Raw genomic sequence first — 25287 nt, 5'->3', positions numbered from 1 at the left:
TGAGTCATTATTATAGCAATGAGATATAATTATGACAAATTTATATTTATGAAAATGAAATAGAAAGGCTATAAAAGCTTTTAATTTCGTTTTACTAGGTTATATGAAATGAATTGAATTACAAACACGATAGCAAAGAAAATAAAAGATGCTAGAATTTGTTCATTGCTGTCAAGAATATTTTTCTAAATCAACTTACCCGCATAGAATTAGTTGATATTTTGATAACCGTCCATTTGCTTGCGACATCAAGTAGGAAGAGATGGTGAATCCAGTTGAATGCCTGGTAAAAAAAAAAGCAAAACAAGACAAAACAAAAACTAGAAATGTCTCTATCACAACTAGCATGCATCCGCCATATTGTATGGTTCTCCAGATAGGTCAAGAGTGCATGTTGACAATGTGAGACGAAGTTGTGAGAAGTTAATAACAGTTGATAGGCACAACTTCGTCCACTCATACATGATACATATGTCACGTTTCATTAGGATACCTCAAACGTTTTTTTTTTTTTCTAAGTTACGCTGTGCACAAAATTGTTTACGGACGGATGGACAGATGGACGGACGGACGGACAACCCGAGAATATAATGCCTCCAGCTACATTTCATGGCGGAGGCATAAAACATAACCTGAAGAAGTGGTGTGACAGCAAAGAAACAAGAGAGAGAAAAAATGTATCCTTTGTGAGTAGATACAACAAGAGAATCGAGTCCGGACTGTCTGGTGCTCACCTGAGTATAGCAAGTTCACCTTCCACGCATTTTTGCAAACTATACACTAGGCCTACATGTACCTGAGCTTTGAGGGCTTCTATCGGGGCATGGTGCCGATTTGCATATTTCCTCACACTGGTAAAAAATACCTGCCATGAAGTACACTACAGGCCCTTTTTTACAGATTTTCATTATGCATTAAACGATGTTAAAAAAAAATATCAATGTAAACATCCCCCATTCAACCTAGGGATGCTACCTGCCGAGTTTTTAGAGAAGAAGATTATAATGCACACTTTATTATTATTATTATTATTATTATTATTATTATTATCATTATTATTATTGTTGTTGTTGTTATGGCGTATTATTTCATTAATTTTGCAATTCAAAATGAAATACAAGCAAAAATATAATGCAAACAGAAAAGTCATATTACATGATCAAGATTGTGGTGATTCTACGTGTAAGCTTATGCCCCTATTTCGGCCCCTTTACTCTCCCCTTCCCGATCCAGCTCCATTGCAAGGGGGAGGGCACCCCTGGATCCTCAATGAACAAAGTCATCAATATACTTTATACTCATATGTAATAACTTAATTCTATCTCACAGAGAAGAAGATTTTGAAAGATTCCTTACATTTGGAGGTTTGGGTTTCCCTGGAGGCCCCAAGAGGGCATAGTGGGCATTTGAACGAATTGAGATCATAATTATTTCCCTGTATAGGGATGCTACCTTCCAAGTTTAGCGGAAATCCATCATGATGGAGTTTTCCAGAACAATACTGATGTACATTCTGACCCTATACGAGACAAAAATGTTCTTTTCATCCCTCTTCTGCTCTTAAAACAAAAAATCCCACGGGACCTAAACTCTGGATTGGCCTTGATAGAGAAATAATCCAATCTCAATCTTTCTTAATTCATTGAAGCATAAACTAAAATTCATTTTTTTTTTTCTGAATTCATACCTACGATGATTTCTTCTATCTTCCTAGGCTTTCTATGTGCATAACTTCCATTTCCATTTGAATCTGACTCGTGGCCCAGTCGGGTGATCACTATGATCCACTCTTTTGTACTGCAGTTTAGCGGACATTCATTTCTTTTCTTTTGTTTTTCTCATAATCATTATTCTTCGCTTCTGTGTTTCCGTACGTTATAATTCATCATTCCTTTTAGATATGAATTTCATGTACGAACTAATCTTAAGTCAGCATCTAGGAATCTATACGCCCCACAAGTAATGCTTCTATGTAGATTCTTCATATCGTCATTTCACATAATAAATATGTCTTGTCTTATTCGCTGTATTCAACAATTAGCTCATTCAATTTCTTCGATTTATTTGTTTAAATGTGGCATATGAAGAAATAAAGATTACACAATATGAAACATAAAATAAAGAGTTTACGCACGACGGACGACGAACGTCGGACGATGAGTGATCTCAATTACTAGAATTGAGCCTTTGGCTCATGTGAGATAAGAATAGCTGAGCAAGCTGAAGGCAATAATAAAAAGCCTAAATAATACGAATACTGTCATTTCACCGATTTTTATATGTGTACATACTTCAAATGTTGCAGTTTTATCAGGTTTACCTAGTAACACCACTGATTCCTTGAGCAATGTCAGTATAGTAGTGAGCCACGATTAGTCTCAGCCTTTAACGTTTTGTTCGTCGTCGAATCTTTCTCTCCTTCGTTCTCTCTCTTTTCCCATAGTGTAATTTGTATTATCAAAATCCCCGGGTATTCATACAAGTGATAATCTACATTAGAATTATCATTTAAGCGTCCGATGAACCACGAGTTTTATTGAACGGGAATCTGTTTATGTAATGCGCCAAATTATACTGCCACTAAAGATCTCGAGGTTTACATTAGAGCTTCAGACTTACATTTGGCGCTTGTGGCATATTAGGGTCCCTTGCACGTTCATGTGCTACCAGATGGTTGAAGAGTTCTACTTCTCCGATGCCCCGTATGTAAAACAGGCGATGAGATACAATACGGCCATTCCTTTCGTTTACCTGACGATTGAGAAAAAAAGAACAACAAAAACACAAGAGTAAAACTTCTGCGACAACATACAGGTGGAAAAGCAAATTTTTATCGCACGCGCTTATATCCATATGCTTGCTCGTAGTTTGCGCCCACATTACCTTCAGATTATGATTCAGATTCAGATTGATTATTGTCACGTACAAAAAAAAAATACAGAAAAAAAATGCTTCCACAGTCGTATAAATAAGTAGTCACAAATGCACGATAAATATAGAAAATTCAGTTATGTTACACAGTAATACAACGAACTAAAAACTGCAGACACCATAGTGTTACAATTGCATGTAAAACTTTATTAAATGTTCATTTTGCTTGTCAGGGCAATCAAGGGTAACTCAGACTTCTATAACAAGACAACCAGAAGTGCAAAGGGAAATGCTCTCCGACGGTGGATTTTCTTGATTCAAACTATGGTTTTAGGACAAAAACGTTGTTTAGCACTCTACCTCATTGAGATGTTTCAGTGCGTTGATCAAGACGAAAACGGTGCCAAATTCCTCGTACGCCGTGCTTCGCCGAAGGGCGAGCAGTCCTTTCTTCAACACGAGAATCATCCACCGCAATAGACGGCCATCGCATTTCCACCAATTGACTGTCAACAACAACAAACATACTTTCAAACGTGTGTGTGTGCGTGTGTGTGTGTGTGTGTGTGTGTGTGCGTGCGTGTGCAATTATAAATAGTTGTTAGCATTCGGAGCTGGCTAGTCCTATACACAGGCACGGTATTCTACTAGTTTTATGGCGGCCGCTTCATAAAGAGGAAAAAAGGATGTGATTGTACTACACGATACTCATTGTTGTTGGCTGAGCACCTGCAATCACCGTGATAGTGATCCATAACAAAGACATTCACTACGTATTCAATTAATGTTGCGTGTTCAAACTTAGCGATCTAGCTAACATTGGTATTTCCTCACTTGTTACATCTGAAGTGTTCCTGGTTTACGTGGTGTATGTTGTTGCTGTTGATGGACACGGCAAACAACAAGCTTTGGGGTTGTCAAAGGAACCCTTTGTAAGGAACATCATGCCTAAGATTAGTATGCTTCATGAAAGTGATTAAGCAAACACGCACACACATACACACACACACATACATTAAATAAATAAATAAATAAATAAATAAATAGATGAATAAACGAATAAATATATATACATATATATAATATATATATATATATATATATATATATATATATATATATATATATATATATATTCAGTGTGAAAAGAAGAGCCAGGTGGACGTAGCTAGGTCAACGTGTCTGTTTATTGCCGCCGAGCTTTCGGTCCCAAACGGACCTTCATCAGGGCTGTAACGATACAAAAATGACTCACTCGTATGGCTACACTAATAAATATATATTCATATATGTATACTAATATAAATCTAACTGGCGTGAGTCTGTAATGACTGTGTAATCAATCAATCCGTAATTACAGCTGTATATAACATATTCCAACAATCATATACATCATCAATTGCTTATTATTGAATACATTTCATATCACACTCGTGTTATTAATTGAGGTGAAGGTATATAACAAAAACACCAATTCAGTATCCTCATCTTATGTGTTGTGTGAAAGACGACTGTAATAATATCAAACTAGACATTTTTATGTTGTCGACGATAATACAGCATGTGGCAGCATTGCAAGACGTAAGTGGCTGTATAATACAGTACAACAGCCACGCGTCATCTTCTGGCTATCGTATAATGAGGTAAATAATACTGATATACCACAACCATTCATATACATACAGTTGTATTATAACATATAACAGAATATTACATAAGGTACAGAATATGAACGGTTCACATAATAAAAAAAAGGATTTACCTTATTAATGGCGGATATAAAGGCTTGCGGCGGTGTCTGTGTGGGTTGAGTGTGTCTGTTCGTGTGTGTGTGTATGTGTGGGTTGGCGTATGGTTGCATATGCGCATCACATAAGCAATTGATTATGTATATGATTATTGGAATATGTTATATACAGCTGTAATTACGGATTGATTGATTACACAGTCATTACAGACTCACGCCAGTTAGATTTATATTAGTATACATATATGAATATATATTTATTAGTGTAGCCATACGAGTGAGTCATTTTTGTATCGTTACAGCCCTGATGAAGGTCCGTTTGGGACCGAAAGCTCGGCGGCAATAAACAGACACGTTGACCTAGCTACGTCCACCTGGCTCTTCTTTTCACACTGAATGCAAATAATGAAGGCCACACACTGGTACTGTAAATGGTCGATACCCCTTCTCACACTCTATATATATATATATATATATATATATATATATATATATATATATATATATATATAATATGTTGATAAGGTAGTCCACGTGTTGGCAAGATAAAAAGATAAGTAACAAAGCTGCAACAAAGTTCATGCTGTATTCACCAACGGTTTATTTGTGTGAAGAAATAAACCGTTGGTGAATACACTTGAGAAAGGGCGGCGAGACGCTCGAAAATTTGTGTGAAGAAATAAACCGTTGGTGAATACAGCATGAACTTTGTTGCAGCTTTGTTACTTATATATATATATATATATATATATATATATATATATATATACATACATTTATATTATATACATTTATATTTATTTTTTTGCAAGGAACTTTGAATTACCAAGAATCTCGAAGGCATCCTGCGACTGGTTTGTCCCAAGTTTATTCAGAGTTTCGGCGACAAGGACTATAATTCTGCGAGACCACGCCTCGTCCGGGTGGTCGAAGGCAGGGCACACGAGAATGAGAGACAGCGACTTTAAGAGGGCGTGGTCGTATTGGGCGGGGCACAGTCTCGACCAGCATCCGTTGTATTGCTCATGAATAATATCTGCCACCTTTCATGGGATGATATGCACGGACACAGATTAATACATGCAGAATACACTCATGCATATACCGTCAATGTATAGGGCCTACTATGGTCGTAGTATAGCATGCTGTACGCCATCTACATAATACTTCAGTTCGAGTATGCTTGGACAAACATGGAAATCATTTAAGTACAGAGGGGGAAACATTCTATTTTAATTCGTTTGCTCATGTAAGGGTGTGTTCTTTTACATAAACATGTCTATTAATACATAATAGTATTACTTTTGATGCTCAGGTGCATGAAAATATAAAAGTATAAAGTGATTATGTTTAGTTTCTCGCATGCGTGAAAAGCTGTGCATGTCATATGGGTGAGTGCGCGCCATTTTGCGTGCCAGCGGTAGCAGAACAAAGTTCTCCTGCAAATCTCCTTTTGATAAGAAAAATCTAAAGCTAGATAGTAGGTTAATCAGTAGCCTTAGCTGGTACTCGAAAAGCTGGTAAAATATTATTTTATTATTTATTATGAAATTAGGTAAGAGGAACACAAAATGTTTATCTACCAAGCATCTTAACAAGCATAATCTATAAGAAAACCGTCTTAGGACTCAATAATTCAAAGCTAGATAAATGATTTAAGATTCCAGAAATTTCATTTAATAAACACAATAGAAAATGTAAAAGTGAATCCAATGCAATAGTATATGAAAAGATTCACTTATTTTGACGCCTACTTCACATCAGATATATCTGACGTGAAAGTTTTCGGTTAACATGATTGGTAAAGGGCAAGTCTAAACTGCTCCCCCTTTTAATAAAGTTAACTTAGGACGTAAATTGAACAATTTTTGAATCATTATATAATTGGTATGATCTGATTTGACTTAATTTTATTGAAAATTGATTGGTTTGTACATCTTTCTGAAGTGGAATATTCATTTTTACCAGTTTCAGGTGGAAGTCCTTGTTCTGTAGAATACCAAAGGTCTGTCGAGCTCGCACCAGATTTAGCGTGTGGTCGGTCTCACTACAATGTGAACATATAGAATGAGACGCATCCGTTCTTTTCTCAAAATGTTAAAATATTTTCATGACAAAATCACCTCTGACATATCTTTAGAATATCTCAGCCTGCGTTTATCTGTTTTGACCATATTTTGATCTTCATAAAATGTTTGCTTTTGCCTTTTTTGGCGGTAGTGTTTAACCTTTTAGAATTGGTCGTGTCTTGTGTTGCTATTTCAAAGCAAAAATGTGAGCAACATTTAGGCATAAAACAAAGCCCCGTGATGCAGTCGTATGAAATTACAGAATTTATCAAAAATAATTAATCAACAATCATTATCCACCTCCATATCTAACTAATATTATGATTCAATCCCACGATTTCACCATCGCTTCTGGGGAGGAAATGTATCTGCAATACAAAATGACGCCATTTGTGTCGGCTAACTAGCTCATCTTACATTTCAGTTTATACACGGGAAGGGGTGTAGAAGATGGTGGCAAAGTATTGTAGAATGCACTTCATTCCTTTGTCTATTTTCATTTCATTTCATTTGTTATTTAAGGTACATACTTCAGTCCGGAGACTGTTCTTCCGCATGTCCGTATACACGATACGAATAAACTACAACATGATGGAAAAAACAAAACTGATACATAAAAACAAAACAAAACAAAGAAAACAGACAAACATGGTGATGAAATTGCGGCACAAATCTAGACAGAAATTAACACAATCAATCGAAGATAACGACATACAATTACTACATAAGTACATCGCTGTAGTTTAACATTAAAGAGACGAAAACAAAGGAGAGTTCATGGGAGAGAGCGTGGACAAGATATGCAGATAGGGAGAGAGGGAGGGGAGCCACGGATATATATATATATATATATATATATATGTATATATATATATATATATATATATATATATATATATATATATAAGGAGAGAGAAGTGCATGCAAAGAAAAACTGAGGAGAGTTATTTACTGTTTTGGTCAAGTGCGTTTTTAAAGCTTATGTATTAATACTGGTTTTTGTTTCAGCTCAAATGGCAACTTATTCCAATGTATTGATCCAAAATATGTCAAACTTTTATGTTTAAAACAAGTCTTAATCTTAATCATAACATTATATCTGAAAATTGTTATTTCCAAACATATCTAACAAATATTTCGGACAAAGGCTGTTTCCAATTGTATACATAATAATATGTAAAGTTTGTTTATTTCGTCTCTTATCCAATTTATCAATGGGTAGTGCTGTGTTAAGTACAGAACCTATAGCTTCCACGTTTGGTACAGCACGCAGTGATCTATTTTGAAAAATTTGAAGTCTTTGAATATGACATTTCTCTATGTTCCTCCACACAACATCGAAATAATCTAATTTACTTTGAATGATTGATTTATAAAACAAAAACCAATATGATTGTGTTTACTGCCGTTGATATAGACGTGATAAAAATCATCAAAACAATAGTGATGATGATAGTTACAATATAGCGATTGTATACATAATAATATGTAAAGTTTGTTTATTTCGTCTCTTATCCAATTTATCAATGGGTAGTGCTGTGTTAAGTACGGAACCTAGCTTGAACGTTTGGTACAGCACGCAGTGATCTATTTTGAAAAAATTTGAAGTCTTTGAATATGACATTTCTCTATGTTCCTCCACACAACATCGCAATAATCTAATTTACTTTGAATGATCGATTTATAAAACCAAAACCACTATGATTGTGTTTACTAGCGTTGATATAGACGTGATAAAAATCATTAAAACAATAGTGATGATGATAGTTACAATATAGCAATAATAATGATTAAAGATAATATGAAAAGTGATAGTGATGATGAAAAATAGATACCGTAGTCGAGGTAGTAATGGAAATTAGACAGAATGCGTGGGAGGAATACAGTGCATTTGAAAGGTCTCTACATGGTGATGATAACAATGAATGAAAAAACAAACAAACAAACCCCTGGGGGTTGCCGAAGGCCTGTCCAAGAAACCCGGGTGAAAGCACTTCTTTCACTTCTGCGAGTAGCTCAGGGGACGGACTGTTTGCCTCCACAAGCCTGTTAAACACGTCCCTCATGTGATTGCATTTTTCTTCATGGTTAGGGGCAAGAGCGTCCGCTTGAGGACTTTCCATCACGCTCTGACTTGGTGCTGGAATCTGGTAGACAACACAACACCACACGAGGCGGCATTCAAAGTTATTCTGGGATGAGACTCGAATCAAACGAGTAGATTTTATGTTTTAAAGAGGCAAAATACGTTGTTTGGCCATTTTTGTAAGTCGTGAATAATCACATGTTAATAAAACAAGCAACGATCAAACAAACAAAATATAAAAAGCTAAAAGGGAAACATTAATACACGTTCGAGACGACAGTTATAACATTTTTTAGTGGTAACCATGAGGAAGTTCAAAAAAACTGCAACTGACGTCACAATGGAAAAAATATGAAACTGTCAAATGCAGTTATTTCTGTATGTTTGAATGTATGCGTGTTTAATTGTGTTTTTTCTTCGTTTCTTTATTAATGGTGGTTTTTGTTCTTGCTCTTGTTTATTCATTGTTGTTGCTGTGTTGTTGTTGTTTTTTTTCCTTGGGGCGGGGTTGTTTCACAGAAGTGATCTCCTGAGATAGTCATTGTAAATATTACAACTTGATGATTAACCTCCTTTAATGATGTACCAAACGTGGTCCAAGACCTATTTTGAGTAATATCACAACGAATCCTTGAGATTCAAGTACAAATTATATTCTACACCATGGTCATGTTGAGTTGATCCAACAAACGGAATGACAGATATTTCATAAAAATTCAACGCTTTCCAGGAAACGACAATTTTAGTTGTAACCACATTTCTGTGCAATACATGAGTTGACAATGTCATGGTCTCGAAAGTTTCACCTCTGCCCAACACACAGAACTTCACTACATTTTCTCTGTGAGCATATACGATTAATGTTGAGAATGTATGCATATCAGTTCATTGTGTTGCAAATGAATACGACCTAAGCCCTTGAGAAAGAATTTTGAGAAAATGAAAAGAAAATAATTTCCTAATTTCTTACTTTTTGAGTTATGTGTGATACTGAAATGCTAAACTGTCATTTCAATAATCATCAATGATTTAATTACTTTGCAAGGGGTCTCAAAAGAAAGCCTAAATAGGACTTGTGCCATTATTACATTCTGACGTTGTTACTTTCTATAAATAGCTATTAACGGGAAAATGTTGCAATTGCTGAATTCATATAGACTGCAAGCGCGACTTTCGTGAATAACGGGCAAACAACCTATACTGTGAGGACTGGAGAGCTGTAGTTAGTTATCCTCACCTCAGCCAAAACACAATGTATGGGATTTAGGAGAATATCATTATTCTATTAATTCATTTTAAAACCTACAAATTCATCAAAGTCTGCCGATCTCCACAAACGTCTGCTTCACCCTGTTTTCAAAGTCAATTTGATCCTTTCTTATAAAATTTCGATTTATAAGATGTTTAAAGAAGCTGTTTATTCGTATTTTTACCTCGAAAGTTGTTTGAAATTGTTTAAGGATTTAATCATAAAAAAGCATGACTGTTCACCGAATTGTTTGCTTATTTAGCCAATTTTACACAAATGGTTTGTTTGATAGAAACTTTATTTTCTGCAAATCAATATACATAAGTTACATAATCACGAACATGTGAGAAACATACAAAGTCGTTTGAGAGTCGTTTGACTTTCATAAACAAAGATATAAAAGGAAATCAATGATATAATACGTGACCATGCATCACAAAACCAACAAAAAGTCGCCAGACATGGATTTTTAGTTAAGGGCAGATTCTGAAAGAGCAGACTCTAAAAAACAAAACAAAAACGATGTATAACTCAATTCAAATGGAGTTCCCTATAACCTACCTAAATACTGGACAAAAAGCACACTCTCTGGAAAAGTGTGAACTGAGAAAAGAGGCTCTGAAGTACATGGTCTTTTCAAGCGCTTACTCTTTAGAAACCAAGCCGTGCTAGCTGTGCCTTGAAAGGGACAAAACACAGGATGTAAACTACAGGAGCAACAACGATGAAGGAATTATCAGATTAAGCTGAAGTTGAGAATGTTTTATTATCACATTCTGTACATGATTAGTGCTAACTTTCAAAGCAGTAGCATTATCTTTTCAAATGTTATAAGAGTTGAAAGTGAAGAGTGTGCAAAGGCTTTCAAGAAATGAAAAGTGGCCTCTATGACATACCTGATCATTCTACTCCCCCCCAAAAAAAAGAAACAAAAAAAACGAGTTATAGATAAAATGTTGAAAACATACTTTCCCATCCATGTTGAGATCCAAAACTAAAGAATAATGTAGAACAAGGATACCTCTTTCAGAAGATATGAAAAACTCAAGATTGAATCAGTTAAACCATGTCACCTTTTTTGAGTCCTCAAGTAATATCAAGGGGTGCGACTTTTTGTTTGCTTTGCGATGCACGGTCACATTATTATACAGTATGCATGTCTATGCAGCAGGGATTACAATAACAATTGTAGTTAAGATGCGATTTTGCAGAGGGCCGCCATTGTAAGCATTGCTTGAAAAGATGGCTGGCAAAGGTAGGACCGTACTAGATTAGTAACAATACAAATTCTGCTGCGAAGATAGCAGAGGAAAATAAACTCTGATATGTGATGATGGTGAATGTGCGTGCAAGTGCTTGAAAGTGCACAAGGGCAGATAGGCTGGAATTTAGAATACTAGAATTGGTTTGCTGGAAGAGGGAACGATATGCGATGTTGCTATCGGGAGACCAACATTAGTCATATAAATTGTTTGTTTTTAGTTCGTATTTGAAGTATACTGTAATAAAATGTGCTTCTTTAAGTTTGCTTTGAATGAAAACAAGGAGGCACACTGTTTCAACTCCTCAGAAAGAGTGTTCCATGTACCCGGACCGTGATTTCTGATCGACTTTTGAGCAAGTAAAAGCTTTGGATTACTTAAATGAAAATCATGGGAACGACGGGTAGGGTATGAATGAATATGGTCATTGGTTACTAAGGCATTATGAACAAAATGGCAACAAATTTCGAGTGTGTTTACATAAATATGGCAGTTAGGTATAAGTGTATATCATGAGCCTTTAGAGTTTTTTAGGCGATAAAATGTGTGATCAGTGTGAGCCAAGAAATGTGAATGTGTGCATATACGAAGAGCCTTTTTCTGGAGAAGAAAAAATGTGTTCAATTTAGTTTTGCTACAGTTGTCCCTTACAATATTACAGTACATTACATTTGGTAGAAATAAGATGTTATATAGCATTATTAAAGTTTGATCGTTAATGAAATATTTTATTATCCTTAAAACACCATTTGCTTTAGATACTGCTGTTGTAATATTCTGGACATGAGTATTCCATGCTAGATTGCTATCTAGGGTCACTCCAAGGAACTTGGTTGAATATTTCTCAGCAATGTTTGTATCATCAATACAAATACTTTGAGGAAGGATGGGTTGGGATTGAAGCGTATGAAAGTGTATAAAACATGTCTTATCAATATTCAATGAAAGCTTGTTACTTCTATAAACCATTTCGAGATGTTGTTTAATTCCATATTTAGTGTATCAACCAGTGTTACAATGTCCTTGTGGGAATTAAAAAAAAACAGTTGGTGTCGTCTGCAAATGGTACACGTCCAGTGAAGCACCATGATATACTATTATGAAATGAGAATGCCATGTAATCATCCCTCCAATGTGTCTAGGTCCCGTTGGCTTTTGGTCTCGGTAATATCAAAACTCACTGCACTAAGAGCTGAGTATCCATTATTGTTATTGTGGTGCAGTCGAGCTAGACGCGAACTGAAAACATAGGCCCCTTTATCAACATTAATTGTTTGTTCTTTCCTCCTACGATTGCATTGTGATGGAAACCTGGGGGAAAAAAATGGTTCCATGGCAAGGTCTCTAAGGCTATAAAGCAAACACTGACAAGTCACGCGCAAAACTACTGCTCCTTGAACATTATATCCCTAGATATCATACACTCACGATATGACCAAGGCTTTGTTATCACACACTAATTGGTATGGCGAACCCAGTGACTACACGAATATGTATTGAAGAATATGAATCTACTTCTGTAATCTGTAGGTGCTTTGCAGAGGCTAAACCTTGTTTTACCGTCCTCCCGGACCGTGTTTATTCTTTCGAGGGTGCTGAATCCAAATCTTGATGAAGCAATTTTTGCGTCTTTGAGGATTTTGAGATATTCAAGAAGGCCTCCAAGATGACCGTCAATAACCTTGTATTTTATATCCTATTTGTAGACGATAAAGAATTGGGCTCTAAAGTAATTTTGGAGATTGAACCAAATGTGAAACCCCCCCCCCCCCCCCCCAGTGATTCATACTTCTATTCACATTCATCATGAGCAAATTTGTCAAATCAACCAAAACAACTTCAAAGTGGCAGCCACGTTAGTAATTCATACATGAAGCATTCAAATGTTGCATAGGATGTTATCGGGCACACTGCATGAAAAGGTTGATATCAACGTCTTTTGTCAAATATGAATGTTTTGCTCTTGGGCACACAGAGATGGCTGGGTGGGCAATAGTTTTCCTGTACTTAAAAGCCGTAACAATTGCATTCAAAATGATTGCCGAGATGTGAATTTACCTTGTTTTGGCTATTGTGAGTTGTGTGACCTGCTAGTACATTTGTATAAATGTGTTTGATATACATTATTCTAGATAAATAAAGCAATCACTGGCAACTGGGCATTTCTTCTTGTATTCTCATGAAACATTTATCATTTTGTATTCTGGTTGTGATTAGAAATTACTGCTACCGGCATTGTCACTAGTGACTTCTAATAAACCCTAGTGTGCATGTATCCGTTTTAATTTACATTCCTAGTGTTGAACTTTGACCGCTGTCAATCATTTTTGAACCGCTCATATAAAAACATTCATGAAAAAATATTCCTTACAGAAAACAATGAGGATTTACCTATTCATACTTTACTCCTGCATATCTAAAGAAAAAAAAGATGTGTGTCTTTAGACAATGTCTAGACGACCGCCAATATTAGCTAATCAACCAATTTGACTATTCATGGATTAACAATGACTAATCCTTAGTACTCGATCTCAGTTGCCTTCCATTTATCACTCTCATTACCATGATTGAGATTAATATTGTGATGGATCACAGTATGCTGTCATTGAACTATAGAGGGCCTCTGTCAATTTTGTAGGGGCACCTCTCCCATTGTTTTATACAGGTGAGTGCGTCCGTTATGTGGAACTCCGTCATTTTTCATGAAATACCAGTTTATGGCACAATGTCATGCAGTATCCATTATGTCATATTATACATACATATTTCAGGTTTGGAAGTGTTATTGTTAGATTGTATAATGTTATTTTAAAGATGGATAATTTGGTGTTAGGAGTACGGTTTACACTTGGCTTGATGCAACGTACACCTAGTATGTATAGTACGCACGTCTATGCCACAGTCGTAATGTGTGTGAATTAGTCTGCGGATATGTGTGTTGTGTATAGGCGCATTGAGTCACTGCGGTCGTAGGCTTGTACGTATGATATACTGCAGTACGTAAAGACTGTAGGCCTAAGTGGGGTTGGAGTACACGGTCAATTCAAGATACGTTGGATAAGCATAGTGAGTCAGTGTGCTATGAGTAAAGAAAGAATGCCTAACATAGTGTGATAGGAAGATTGGATGGTGTTTATTGACTATCGTTACTTAATTAATGCAACTATGTAATATGATCTTGGTAACGGGAAGAGTTTAGAGATAGAGTCAGAGATGTACAGTACAGTGCAGGTACAATGTTGTGGGTTTATAATGTAATACCACTGAGGTTGTAAGATTAACTCTTAAGAGGGAATATTAGTCCTTTTGCTTCTCCTAATAGAGTAAGATTTTGTATTGATAGGAGGGATTGTGGTATTTTGTAAATGTGTCGTCTAGCAAGAGAGTTAAGTAGCTACCTGAGTATCGATCATAATAGTTTTGACACACACAATGGTGGAGTTAAGAATACAGGTGTATAGCACTGCCGTTACCATCATTTAAGGTTTGTCATGCTGAGACATTGTGTAGATTTGCGTTTGTTTTTTATAGATGGTGTACCCTGTGATCTAAAGTTGTATGATCCGCAGTAGTTTGGTATAGTGTAATTTTTCAGCATTATTATACTCCCATCTTACCTTGCTGACATTCCAGATTTCATGTAGTACTAGTAGAACCTATATGGATCAGATGTGTGATTGTAATTGTTTTGAGTAATACTAATAGTTGATTTGACTGTGACGATGTGACCTTTATGTGTTAGGAATGGTTGGTGGAAGAGAGGATTTCTCCATATGATATCACATGATTTTCATTAAAGAGCAAATGTGATCAAAGAAAGGTTATGTGAAAGTGTTAATAATAGATGCATTTACGTTTGGACAAAACTGTTCAGCAATTTAGATCAGTGAAGAGAGAACTGCTGTCTCATTTGTTTTTATTATTCAAACAAAATAGCATAGTTTGAGTCGGATCTCTGTTGGATTCTAAAACAAAACAGGTATTATTCTTTTCACAAATAATGATGAATGAGATATGTTTTGTATATTTGATATGCAAGGACTGGTAGTCACAGATGTAAAAAGCCTTTATCCTACTACATGTATATGGGGTCTGACATTACATTAACAGAGTGGACATGACACTGGCTGCTTGTCGTGAAGTGTGGATAGTATGATTTTATTTCGTAGAGTGAGCCTTCTATGTGAATAGGCATTACAGTGTTGTAACATACAAAATGTGTAAGTCTCAAAAAGCAGATATTGTTGTAACACATTTACATTGTATCAGATGGTTCCACAATACACTTGTATTTGTATTCTGCCATTTACAGTCTGTTTAATGTACATTGTATTATAAATGGTTTTGAAAAGTCATGATTAGTGAAACAACAGAGAGAAAGAGAGATTTATGACACACATACAGCTGATGATATGGCAGATGCTTTTACTAGTTATAATACTACAAAGTGTATTATTGATACTCCACTGTGGATTTACATGGCTTAAAGGATGATAACTCATTTGGTATCTGAGTGTTACTATATGACTAAGATGGTTTTGGTGTTAAACCAGGGGCGTCACCAGCTTTTTTTCAAGGGGGGTGCGTTTTGACACTAAATGTTTACGAGATTTTTTTGGACAGACATTTGGAATATAGGAAGCTCTCAATCCCTAGACTTTTACTGTTTTTTGAGGGAAACCAAGCGGGGAAAGGGCAACGGCGCGCCGGTAGCTAGGATTTCATCGGGGGGGGGGGGGGGGGAGGGTGTGGAAGTGCCGGAGAGGGTTGCATCCCTTATAAATGGATTATGGAATGACGGTGTGAAACGACAAATTACTGGCAGCGATATCAGGGGAATGGCATAACGACTACATACGAGCGAGCGGAGCGAGCGAGCTTGGAAATTTTGACATTTTACAGTCCCAAAAACTGCCATTTGTAGCCATATTTTTTTTTTTTTTTGCTTTGTAAATTAAGGGGGGCGCACAGAGCGCAACTGCTGGCAATTACTGGCAGCAATATCAGGTGAATGGCATGATAATTAAATGCGAGCGAGCAAAGAGAGCGAGCTTGGAAATTTTGACATTTTACAGTCCCAAAACTGCCATTTTGGAGCCATATTTTTTCGCTTTGGAAATAAAGGAGGGGTGGGGCGCAACGGGTGCAACTGCCGGTAATTACTGGCAGCAACATCAGGAGAATTGCATAACGACTACATACGAGCGAGCGAGCGAGCGAGCTTGAAAATTTTGACATTTTACAGTCCAAAAACTGCCGTTTGTAGCCATAATTTTTTGCTTTGTAAATTAAGGAGGGTCGCACCGAGCGCAACTGCTGGCAATTACTGGCAGTAATATCAGGTGAATGGCATAATGATTAAATGCGAGCGAGCAAAGAGAGCGAGCTTGGAAATTTTGACATTTTACAGTCCCCAAACTGCCATTTGGAGCCATATTTTTTCGCTTTGGAAATAAAGGAGGGGTGGGGGCGCAACGGGCGCAACTGCCGGTAATTACTGGCAGCAACATCAGGAGAATTGCATAACAACTAAATGCGAGCGAGCGAGCTTAAAAATTTTGACATTTTACAGTCCCAAAACTGCCGTTTGTATCCGTATTTTTTTGCTTTGGAAATTAAGGGGCGCACCAGGTGCAACTGCTGGCAATTACTGGCAGCGACATCTGGTGAATGGAATAACAATTAAATGCGAGCGAGCAAAGAGAGCGAGCTTGAAAATTTTGACATTGTACAGTCCCAAAACTGCCCTTTGGAGGCATATTTTTTCGCTTTGGAAATAAAGGAGGGGGGGGGGGGGTTCACCGGGCGCAACTGCCGGCAATTACTGGCAGCAACATCAGGAGAATTGGGTAACAATTAAATGCGAGCGAGCGAGCTTGAAAATTTGACATATTACAGTAAAAAACAAACTGCCGTTTGTAGGTATATTTCTATATTTAAGGGGGCCCAACGGGCGCAACTGCTGGCAAATACTGGCAGCAATATCAGGAGAGCATAATGATTACATTCGAGCGAGCAGAACGAACGAGCTTGAAAATTTTACATTTTACAGTCCAAAAACTGCCGTTCTTTTCTTAGCCATATTTTTTCGCTTTGGAAATTAAGGGGGAAGGGCACCGGGCGGAACTGCTGGCAATTACTGGCAGCAACATCAGGTGAATTGCGTAACGATTAAATGCGAGCGAGCGAAGAGAGCGAGCTTGAAAATTTTACATTTTACAGTCCAAAAACTGCCGTTCTTAGCCATATTTTTTCGCTTTGGAAATTAAGGGGGGCGCACCGGGCGCAACTGCAGGCAATTACTGGTATCTAGCAACATCAGAAGAATGGCATAAAGATTAAATGCGAGCGAACGGAGCGAGCGAGCTTGAAAATTTTGACATTTGAAGACCTGAATATAAGAACGACCCAAGTCCAATTTTTGGCCAAATTCAGTTTGACATGGGAAATTGTAGCTTATGCATGGACTCATCTTGTGTATAGATAAATCCCAATTACCCCCGGAAGTGCCTGAAATGAATGAGTTAAATCTTATATTGACGTAAGAATGAAGGACTTGGGTCATTCTTACATTCATATAATAGCGCCCTCTCTCATCCTTCTCTCATCTCTATAGCAGAATATCATGTATATGAATCAAAGAACGACCCAAGTCCATATGAATCAAAGAACGACCCAAGTCCACCACACAAAATGGCCTCTCCACAATTAATGTAAATGTTAATTGTCATAAAAATATATATGTTCTAATTTGTATATACAATGTTGCCTTTCCATCACAGTTAAATAGAATATTATTGGACAAATAAAAAAGATATGAAGTTTTTTTTAGTTTACTCGAAATGGTCTTCCATGGCCTTGGGTAGTTCTTATATTCATATACTCATTTTACAGTCCCCAAATTGCCGTTTGTAGCTATAATTTTTCGCTTTGGAAATTAAGGGGGGGGGGCGCACCAGGCGCAACTGCCGGCAATTACTGGCAGCAACTTCAGGAGAATGGCATTACGACTAAATGCGAGCGAGAGGAGCGAGCGAGCTTGAAAATGTTGACATTTTACTGTCCAAAAACTGCCGTTTGAAGCTATATTATTTTTTTTTTTCGCTTTGGAAATTAAGGGGGGGGGGGGCGGACGCCCGGTGCGCCCCTCCCCCTGGATCCGCCACTGGTAGTCAAGGGTGTGGGTTCATGTTCATGACTGGGGGAGGTATGACCAGCGAGGTGGCGTCGAAGTGACCAAGCGGGGAAAGGATGTCCAAAAATCTGCACTTTAGAGCATCCCCTAAACTAATTGTGCGTGTTTGTTTGTGTGTGTGTATTATATGTACATGGAAAAGTTAGGAATTAGCCCAGGTCAAGTCTTTTTATTGGCAATGCAAGACATTTTTACATAGACTAGTATGTAAAGCAACACTGCAAAAGCAATGATCTAGCTTTGATATAACGAAGCGTAAGGTCCAAAGGTGCTGTACATTCTACATCACATTGCGCAACATTGTAGCGACTCTTCGTTCGGATGTACTGAGTACACTGCGCACATCCTGCTTATATGCAGAATGCCAACCAGGAATCACGCTGAATCACAATCTTTTGTCGGGTCCGGGCTTTTTGAACAATGTTTTACACTATATACCTATCTAATTATGGTTAAAAGAAATCATAGAAAAATATCTTATTTCTTGATCACCCTTTCATTCAAAAGCAGTTTACTAACACTTGAATTACTATTTCGGTAAGTCTTTTTTTTTACCAGCGGATTATGAGGGAGCGCACCCCCCCCCCCCCCCCGTAGTTACGCCACTGCTTTTGGGTGAAATAATTGGACAGATTTCTTGAATTCTAACAAAAAAGCAAGACAATCTTTTCATCGCGGGAATTATGATCATGTGGGGTGGGGCAAATGGTGCGCTTGCCTTCCAATATTTTTATGGGGGCAACATTTTTGTTTTATTTCAAAAGCAAGAAAATTTCTCATTTCGGGAGTTATTAATTATGGGGGGGGGGACAAAATTAAAATATGCTTGCCCCTCCAATATTTTATGGGGGTAACTTTTTGTTTTTCGGTCCAAAAAAAAAGATAAGAAAATCTTCTCGTCTCTGGAATTATGGAGGGGGGGGGGGGTGGGCAAAATAATATGCTTGCCCCTCCATTTTTTTTTTCATCTTTTTTTAATGAGGCTAAGGCTCGCTCTTGGGCTGGCAATATGGATTGGTCAGAAGTAATGTACATAGACCCTATTATATTTTGGATCAAAAATTTGTCTTCCAATGATTGGTTAAAAGAGCTTCACGTGATTATAGGTATTTTGAACTATTTTAGAGTGTTGGTGTGTTTGACACTCCATGAAGTACTATTTGCAAAATGACGTCACTTTTATGACGACATTTTGCAAATAGTATATACTATTTGCAAAATGATGTCACAATCACCCTTCTTTACAATCAAGTGTTAGTGTACCCGTCAGCGTCCGGTCCCGAATTCTAGTGTTCAGGTTTGCAGCGGCCATACGAGCGCTTGGATACATGCGACGGGCAACTCTGGCGGTGCCACGGCTACTATGTTTTTCAATTTCCGATCTCTCGCACTGTTGCGTATTGCAGGCGCTGCGCTGCCGCCGCAGTGCGGCTAAGCCTAGGGCCTATATAAAATGATTTTCACTTTTTATTCAGATTTTTGATCCAAAATATAAAACAAATATACTTCGCCTAGTTTCGAGTTTCTTGTGAAAACTATGGGCCTCGGTGACTCCAAACTAGTACTATTCACTTCGGGGCTGCGCCCCTCAGTGAATAGTACTAGTTTAGAGTCACCTCTGCCCATAGTTTTAACAAGAAACTCTCAAGGCCAAGTATATTTGGATACTATGTACTTGTAAGTAGCACACGTACATGCAAACGTGTATAAGTGCTCGGTATCGTAGGGATGTACAGTACGGTCGATAAATAGTAAACACTGTAGAATACTAATAGATATGTATAAAATCAGTGCTGCCAGAACCAGGGGTGCGAATTGATTTGTGTGTGTGTGTGTGTGTGTGTGTGTGTGTGTCCCTGGTGCAAAATATGAAAAAAATAGAAAAAGAGTAATTATTTAGCGTCCGGCGTTGAGGTCGCTCGCAGACTGATTTTTTTTTTTTTTTTTTTTTTTAAGGATCTGAAGGGGGGTGCGTTCGCACCCAACGCACCCCCCCTGGTGACGCCCATGGTTAAACATGTACGGATTTCATGATATCGTACACTACAGTGTTTCGAGAGTTAGTGTGTTTCAAGTGCATTTCAAGGCATGTATTTGTGTTGGACAAAGATGTTTGTTTGTAATGATATTATCATTACATGTACAATCATATTAATAAAGACCTCTCCCATTGTTTTATACAGGCAGATCCGTCTCCCACTCGGTCATCTTTCATGGTGCCTCGTGTTCGCCCCTTCCCCACTGGATTGCCATAAGAACCCCGCAACAGAACCAGTAGGGCGTACTCACACACCTAGCACCCCATCACACTTCTAGTAAATCATCCAGTTCAACACACATACACCCACACCCCGCAATAATCCCGCGAGAGGACCACCACCTCCCCCACTACAATATCTTTTGATCACTGATTGTTAGTGTTTCAATTCAATTCACTTTCATATTTCTCAACGAAGGAATGTACGTCAAATATAATAAAATGAAGTCAATCATAATATCCGGCTTGGATGCACAGTAAATTAATGTAAACATATAAAACATGGCGGTCTATCTTTGTAGGTTTAGCTCTATGTACAACGCTAAAATAATATTATGAACCTATTCAAAAGCGAGCTTGTAGCGTAGGTCCCAAATTCTGAACAGAGTGTAAAATACAGATGAGGAGCACGGGTTCAACATAGGACCAAAATAAAGAAAACCAAAATGGAAGGCACAAATACCCGGGGCAATAACAGAATCTTCTCAATACAGATAATGATAAACAGACAACAATGGTACGTGGATGACAATATTGTGGAATCATCAAGTAGGCTTGAAGAACAATATTGGCGGCCATTTTGGCGGCCATTTTGGTGGTCATCATCTCAGAACCCTCTCAAGGGATGCTCAAGGTGCATTGTCGAACTTACCTCTAGAAGTCCTGACTCTTGGTGATCACGAACTGAACTGTGCTGTAACACTTAGCATGCACCGGACGTCTCTCTGTGTAGCATCATACTTTGCATGTCAACATGCTGGTACTCCGACACAGAGACCAATATGCAATCGAAGATTGTAAAATACCAAGTCCATAGTGGAAACAACCCATGCCGGGAAATCCCAACGCCGGGGAATCCCCACACTATTGGAATAATAAAGGTCGGCCGAGGTGTGAATGGACTACAAAGTACATACATGTGTAATACACTGTAATAGTTGTTTGTGATGTAAGATAACACGGGGCGTGGAATAGGCCGCGAACTTTGGACGGACGTGTCTATGGGCGTTGCAGAATGGATGAAAAGGGGACGTTGCACGTACGTATACATAGGCATTGCAGAATGAATGAAAAAAGGAGACATTGCATATTTTACACGTTTCGTTCATGTCTAGGATACCAGCGGCCGTCGACTCAACCTCCATCAAATTTTGATCTCTCTCCACTTCATTTGGTCGATAACGCAAAACACCCACCCAATGTCATCTTTTTGGAGAATATTAACCCATTCTATACTGAATTCTAAAATCACACAGACTTAATAAGCAGGCCACCAGGTTCACGTACGGAACAGATTAAATAAATATCAACAAGAACAACAAGAAGACTACCGGACAATGCTTTTGAAAATATAGCTGGAAACGTACGCAAAGTTACACATTATTCGTATATTTCAATTTTGTTTTCCATTTATTTCAATGATAGCACCGTCAACATGGCATGAAATCCTGACTATATAAAAACGTTAAGAGTAAGACATACAAGGCTGAGTGAGAAAAAGCAATTAAGAGTCAATGTATGAATATATTCTGGTGTGTGTTAGTACAAGGAAACGCATACAGATGCTTGTAGGAAGGTTACCCAAATGTGAACAGCCGATGGGTGAAACAAATTCAGCCTGAAGGACAGAGTTCTTCCAAGGTAGTTCACGAGCCATTTATCCATCATAATATATTGGATTATATTGCCAGCAGGCCAAGTAGGAGAAGATTCTATGGTGACCACAGAACAGGTGAGCAGGTAAATATTAATTAACACTCACCAAATACATAAAACATATTATACAACGTCCAAGTAGATCCTTGTAATTTGATTGGAGAATTGTTGGTGACGTGATATTCAATAAGTACTCCATTCAACGCGCCGTGCAATTTTGGTTCTATTTTTGCGTGCAACTTGATTCGATTTTTGCGTTCTATTCCACGGTTCGAGAAATTGTACGGTACTGCGTGTACTGTGCTGTGTGTTGAGGATCGCATGCAGCTAGCGCAATGAACGTGTGCGGTACATGCATGCGCGTACGTAGGCCTACGTAGTACTAGTGTACGTGTATGAGCGCTAGTATAGCAGTGACGTGTATCTACACTGATTGCACAAGCCAGAAAGAGAATCGCAGTGGATATACATGTCAGTATGGCTATATTTTTCATACATATATAGACTTCTAGGCCTACTTAGACCAAAAAGATCTACTTGGACGTTGTATAAATCAAATAGTGTATGGTCTTTACTCGTGCAATGGAACGAGATTTCGCACAAGGTGAAAGATAGAGGCGCTCTATTCAACGAGGCGAATTGCACTCGTGACCATTCACTATTTGTATATTATCAAAGAACATTAATTGGCGTAGTCACTTTTCTCTTCTTCCACTCTGCTCCTCTTTCCAGACAGTAAAGTACTTATTTTCAAATTAACGTCGATCTCGTCCGCCAAACACATTTTACAGTCACAATATGCAATGGTAACATACTTTTACAATCAACACTTCTAGTTACATATGTATAAAATTTACCAAGCATGACTACGATTTTGTTTGTGTAACAAGCCATGTACATAAGGATAAACAAGCAAACCAGCAAATAAATGAGAAATTTCTTATCAAAACCTGAACAAAGGAGGCTCATTGTGAGCTTATATCAATCCAAGTGGGTAGTTATTTTGAGAGGCACACAGTATCATGTTGGGTATTAGTGCAACGTAGGCATAAAAACAATGGAGCACAAAGGAATACGCAAAAACCCTTTTGTTACATAAATGCACCGAGATGTCCGTACTACGAGAGGATTTTTCCACTAAAACTGACTGTCATTGCCCTATTGTTTCCCCCAATGTGACTTTGTTCGTTTGAAAAACTTTTCGTTATAATGAGAAAATTCTAGCGGTTCCGACTATCCCTCTATAACAGCGTTCGTCTGATGGTATAGGACTGTTGATAACATAATGACGGGTACGAACTCCCTATGTTAAAAAAAAAAAAGGGCAAACTGGCACATTTTTTAGTCTATAAGTATTCGGAACAGGAAGAACATTTCTCACAGTTATAATTCATGTAAGTAGTAAAGCATTATCATCTTACACATCAAATACACGAATGGAAATATGACGCGTGTAAATGTCAATATAATATAGACAGAAATCATCGCTCAGTAACTGTATTCTGTCCTTAAACGAAAAATACAATGCTCATACTGTAACAATGAAATGACGTGGCACAAAAATAGGTTTCCCCGGCCAATTTCGCGCTTTTTTGTCAGTTTAATTCCTAATTCCTGCATTCAATTTAGCAAAATGTAGCGTAGATGACACGTTCGGTATTTCAATTTCATGATCTCTTCATTCAAATTCATTTAGGAGCATTCAAAGTACCTTTAGCCTCATTCTAATTAACACTTTTTCAACTGAAATTAGTAAAACAAGCACCATTTCGTCATTCGTTCATTCAATTTAGAATAACATAGTCACGTGATCACGGACATGCCGAACTCGTTCATTCGAATTCATTTTTGGGCATCCAATTTAACATCTTTTGCAGTCAATTTAGCACGCATGTTTATGCTTTGGTTCTGTCTTTCTTTTTTTAAACATAGTTATTGTTTTGCAAGCGTCATTACATTTCATATTTTCGTATTTGTTTTAGAGATTTTGGCAGCAGTTTTTTTTTTCTTCACTGTGCTTTTGGCCACAACTTATCTGGCCGTTGAGCGCTTTATTCCGAGTGTGTCGGCCAGTTCTGGGAAGTCATGGTTATGATCATCAAATGTTCCTATAATTCTTTTTTCTGTCGTCTTGAGAAATACGTCTGTATCTAACTTGTGCTGTCATGAATGTAAGAAGATGAAGTTAATCTGTAGTATTGGTACATGTAGGCCTATGACATGTATGGAAGAAAAGGGGCGTTACAGAACAACAAACTGGAGTTATAATAGGGTCAAAAATATATTTTTACTGCTTAACAGTGCGTGGGTGAAACAAAAAGTCACATAGAAATACACGTTCAAATGCTCTCACCTTTTCAAAAAAAAGACATATCGACGTTAATTTCAATGAACATGTTTGGAATTTGACTGCCCATACGCGAAATTGAAGGATTGAATTACCCTTTCGGTCAGTGCTGGCTAATTTGAATGACTGAAGAGCACGTACCAATTTGAATGCCCGTTTTACGAATTCGAAAGGCACATGTGCAAATTTCAATGATCGAAATGCTAACTTTGAACGACCAACTTGCAATTTTGAATGACAGAATGTGCAGTGACGAGGATTTTCGCTAAATTGAATGAACCTTTTATCAAATGGACTGACAAAAGTGCGAAATTGGCCGGGAAAACCTAATAATATGGTCATATATCATCGCTCAAATATTTCGTGCTGGACCATAATCATAGCTATATGGGTTAAAGGGACTGTATAGTTTTGGTTGAGACCTAATTTCAGGTTTCTAACATTTTTTGGTGAGATAATGAGAAACCTTATATGAAATATGAAAGAGCATGTAATTTTATGAGGAATTCAACATTTATTTCATGAAAATTGGTTTTGAAATGGCTGAG

General features: G+C 37.5%; 1 protein-coding gene across 1 annotated transcript in view; it reads right to left on the bottom strand.

Moving 5' to 3' along the window:
* LOC139723856 (probable E3 ubiquitin-protein ligase HERC6) overlaps positions 1-21524 on the bottom strand; it is a 32339-nt gene extending 10815 nt beyond the window's left edge. The window contains exons 1-7 of the mRNA XM_071635062.1: positions 21389-21524; positions 8635-8834; positions 6584-6665; positions 5445-5661; positions 3232-3377; positions 2620-2751; positions 200-283 (exon numbers count right to left, since the gene is read on the bottom strand). Coding sequence (XP_071491163.1) covers positions 200-283; positions 2620-2751; positions 3232-3377; positions 5445-5661; positions 6584-6665; positions 8635-8810 — 837 coding nt within the window. The 5' untranslated portion in view covers positions 8811-8834; positions 21389-21524. The remainder of the gene's footprint in view (positions 1-199; positions 284-2619; positions 2752-3231; positions 3378-5444; positions 5662-6583; positions 6666-8634; positions 8835-21388) is intronic.
* Between the last annotated feature and the right edge of the window lie 3763 nt (positions 21525-25287).

This window comes from Diadema antillarum, unplaced genomic scaffold (assembly GCF_040938485.1).
Source record: "Diadema antillarum isolate AM-2024a unplaced genomic scaffold, OU_Dant_1.0 scf00000201, whole genome shotgun sequence".
Classification (NCBI taxonomy): domain Eukaryota; kingdom Metazoa; phylum Echinodermata; class Echinoidea; order Diadematoida; family Diadematidae; genus Diadema; species Diadema antillarum.
Note: the sequence above shows the minus strand (reverse complement) of the source record. Positions and strands in the feature narration are given on the sequence as shown.